This window comes from Halyomorpha halys, unplaced genomic scaffold, assembly GCF_000696795.3.
Source record: "Halyomorpha halys isolate HHAL.00 unplaced genomic scaffold, Hhal_1.1 Scaffold1016.1, whole genome shotgun sequence".
Classification (NCBI taxonomy): Eukaryota; Metazoa; Arthropoda; class Insecta; order Hemiptera; family Pentatomidae; genus Halyomorpha; species Halyomorpha halys.
The window spans coordinates 63,388-67,346 of record NW_027116498.1 but is presented as its reverse complement, the minus strand read 5'-3'; the positions used below and the strand labels follow the sequence as shown (position 1 = coordinate 67,346).

General features: G+C 35.7%; 1 protein-coding gene across 1 annotated transcript; it reads right to left on the bottom strand.

Annotated features, from left to right (window-relative positions):
• Positions 1-6: 6 nt before the first annotated feature.
• Positions 7-949, bottom strand: LOC136797242 (uncharacterized; the record flags this gene model as incomplete). The annotated part of the gene is given in 1 exon segment (XM_067053262.1): positions 7-949. A coding segment is annotated over 1 exon segment (812 nt), but the record flags the coding sequence as incomplete, so codon positions are not given.
• Between the last annotated feature and the right edge of the window lie 3,010 nt (positions 950-3,959).

Sequence of the window (3,959 nt, the reverse complement as noted above, 5' to 3'; positions counted from 1 at the left end):
GGAAGTACAGTCGGAGCGAGGCGGAGAGCATGGTATCAGTCAGGGCTACCACTGATGGTCTATACTGCTGTAGGAGAATTTCTATTTCGGCTATCTTCGATGAGAGGCCTCTGATGTTATAGTTGAGCACTGTGTGCTCAACCATAATGTTTTTCCAAGATTTTTCCCATCATGTTGAGCAATGTCGTCACCATTCCCATCATCTGGTCCATTCTAGAGACAAGTTGATTGACTAGGGTGTCCGACAATGTGGGAGATGCTGGAGGCTTCTCGGGTTGGGTTGGCTGTGGCTGGTCTGTCTTGGGGGTTGTCCCTTTAGTTCCATTATTTCCGCCCATGACTCCTGAATAGAATACGCCGGGTTGAGCGAGCCTACTGGGGTTTCTCAAAGGTATGGTCGGTGCGACTCCCGGGGTGGCCTTCTGACGCCGCTTTTCCATCAGTTTGACCCTTTTGGGGCAGTCTCTAGCTGAGGCAGGATGATCTCCATCACAGTTGGAACATCGGGGTTTCTGTGTTTTGGGACATTCAGATGTTTGGTGCTTCCCACCACACCAGGCGCAGAGGCGGGTCCGGCCACAGTATTTCATTGTGTGTCCGAAACCCTGACAGTTTCGGCACTGGACTGGTGAGCCATCTTCTTTGAACGTGCTGACTCGAAAGCGCACATGGTCAATGTCGCCCAGCTTTTCGATGTCCACTATTCTTACAGTGTGGTCTGTAATTATCTGGATCATCTCAGTCTCGTAGACCCCTCCTGTTTCATCTCTCCTGGTGAGGCGTCTTGCCATCTTGAATCCAGGCAGACGCATTTTAAGGGTGTCTGTGATATCTTCGATGGGGTAGTCCCGATCGAAGCCGTAGATCACATATTTTTTGGAACGCTTCGTTCCTCGTGGTGCATAGGTGTGGAATTGCACCTCTTCATCGGTACGGAACAGTCCCCTTGTTTAATTGGTTATTATTACTTCATTGGTTAAATTAAAAATGTGATACATCAATCCTTTGTACTTTTCAATTGATTTAGTCTTCAAATGACTACCCTTTCAGGGATCAACTAACATTCTCGACAGCGAGTATTACTAACTGGTATGTAACTTCATCCCCCAACTTGGCCTCTGTACCGTCGCGGAGCCTAGTGCTGTTTGAAATGGTTATATTTATTTCTTCTAGCTGCGTTAATTTTCTGAGCCTCTTTTAGGAAGTTCTAAGTAATCGATTAATTAATTTATTGACTTTCTAGCTTTAATGATATAAATGCTTGATGAGTCAATTTCATCTCTGCCAAGCCAGGGTTGTGTTGTTATTAACAATACACTGTGCGAGAAATCTTGAACAAAATTTATACAAAATATAAACAAAGATATAAATCTGATGCATGGTAAGAACATAAAAGAAATTGTCCAAAGTAAGAAACGGAAGAAGTCCAGGAGAAGGTTGTTAAAGGCAACAAATGTTCAAAAGGTTATAAAAGCAAACATAATAAATGAAATGAAAAGAAATATTTTTATAAATTTATAATGCATAGAAATTGAGGCTTGACTGTGGTATTTTAGTACATACGAAAAGCTTTGGTGACTACAAAAAAAAAAAGAAAGAAAAACACTTTCAAGTCTATTCTGTTATCTCATGAACCAAATATTGTCCATGATAACACAATAAGGGGGGAAGGCAACAGATTTTATCAAGTTAATCGAGGCTTTTTTTTTTTTTTAAGTAATGCCTTTATTTTTTCGTCTTTGAGCCAGTTAACCTATACCTTGATGAAATAAACCTCCCAAGTAGGATTGAATCAAAACAACATAACTTCAAAAATGCGATTCCGACTAAAGATGTGCCATAATAAGGTTTTTGGAATACAATTAACTGGGAGATCAAAAGAATTTGAGAAAAGTACACAGTCTTACCTCTATTAGGGGTAGGGAGGATTCTATAGTTCATTACTTTTGTATTGATACAATGTTGTCTGCAAATCAAAAATCAATATTCCTTATACTTTCCTATGAACAAGATATATAGTAAGTTGAAGAGTTATGAAATCGAAACATAGTTTTAAATAAATACATGTTTTTTCAACAATCCTGAGTTCGAAATATCAATAACCAAATATTGCAAATTGATCTGTTTATCTGTCAATAGCTGACTGCCTAGCTCAAAAAGAAAAAATCTACAAAACTAGACATACTTATTTAAGATTGTTATGCCCCTGGAATGTTTCAACATCCTTTTCACTAACAATATCTTACCGAAAGGTACACTACATTATATCACTCATTACGCTAGTTCACCGTTTTATCGATAACGGCTTTTAGAATTTTGATCATTAAATGGTCTATATTGTAGGAACACGGTTCGATCAAAATTTTAGACGGGCACTCTGATCATAAATGGAGTAATAATGTTGGACTATCGTTATAAAAGTATTAAGGTAGAAATATCGTTATGAAGGTATTAATGTAGAACTATCGTTATAAAAGTATTAATGTAGAACAATCGTTATGAACTTATTAATATAGAACTATTGTTATAAACGTATTAATGTTATTTAATTTCAGCTAGGTCTTATCCTCTTTGAAATTCTTTCACAGGACTTAAATGACGAATTTATTAAAAAAACCTCTGTTCTAAAGTTCCTTGTATTAGTAGTGAAGAATGGATAAATATAAACTATGAAGGAATTCGATAATTGACTTAAAGAGAGGGAAAATATTTTTATTTTTCAGTTTTAAAACACATTTCTTCCTGAAATAAGTTGTAATATAAGTTGTGTTAGTACCGTTGGAAGCCCAACCATTTCACAAATTATAATATTTAATTGAGAAAGCCAAAGTTTAAAAGACACGAGTTTGCCTGCTTGACAATGTGATACTGTTGGGATTTCCACATAGTTATTAATTAATTTCTTTTCTTATATCACATAACTGAGCCTTTCAGTTGACAAGAACTCCTCAAAATCATCTTTGGAATTTTCAATTTGGAATTAATTAGAATTGAACATTGGATGAATGTTTTATGGTACAATGCAAAAAAATTTTGGAACGAAAATCAATTAACTGAAAAGCTCATTTTAAAAATTAACCATAATGATATACTTATTACTGAATCAGGCATTATAATTGGTTACGATGTATGGATTATTTTTTAAAAATCTAAATTTTCAAAGATTATTTATAAGAAATAGGCTTTTTATCTCGGCAGTCTTCAACCTGCTTCTTTTGACGACAAGAGGGAACGGTTTTCGATAAAAGGGGTCTCATGTTGCTTTTAAGTACTTGTTGCTCCACTTCACTAGTTCCAATTAGAATATCATGTCAAACTTTGAATACGCAATTAGATGTATACATATATACATACATCAAAAACATATGTGTACCATTGATGCTTTCGGTTCGTAGTTGAGCATAGATTAATATGAGGAGAAGAATCAGTCAACAAAACACACAAATAAACAAAACTTATTTATTTGTGACAACGTTTCAACCTGAATTTCAGGCCATCAGGGCTGAAAAAAAAACTGTTGATCTCGTGATTGATGTTTAGGCCTGGGCAATTGGGATTATTTTAATTTCCTCAAATAATACATATTCCTATCAGTTTAATGTTGTCTATTTTGCTAGAAATAAATTGGCACTGTCATAGTCACACTAAACCATGTAGTACTGTGTTGACGGTAATAATGTCAGTTTTCTCAGTCACTACCATCGTCAGCTCGACAGATATCGGCCACGTGGATATGGGACTTTAAGATGGTCAAATTTATCTTTTTAAGAAGATTTGTCTTTATTTGCAGTTATTATAAAAAAAAGTTAATTTCCAAAATCATATCCAAGTTTTGATTTGTAGAAATGTACCGGAATTGATAAATGTCCCTCCACACTAAATTTCCTTGACTGACTTTCTTGCTAATAAATTCACGACGAATCCCTCAGTGACATTTTTCCAACAGCTTGTTTTCATGT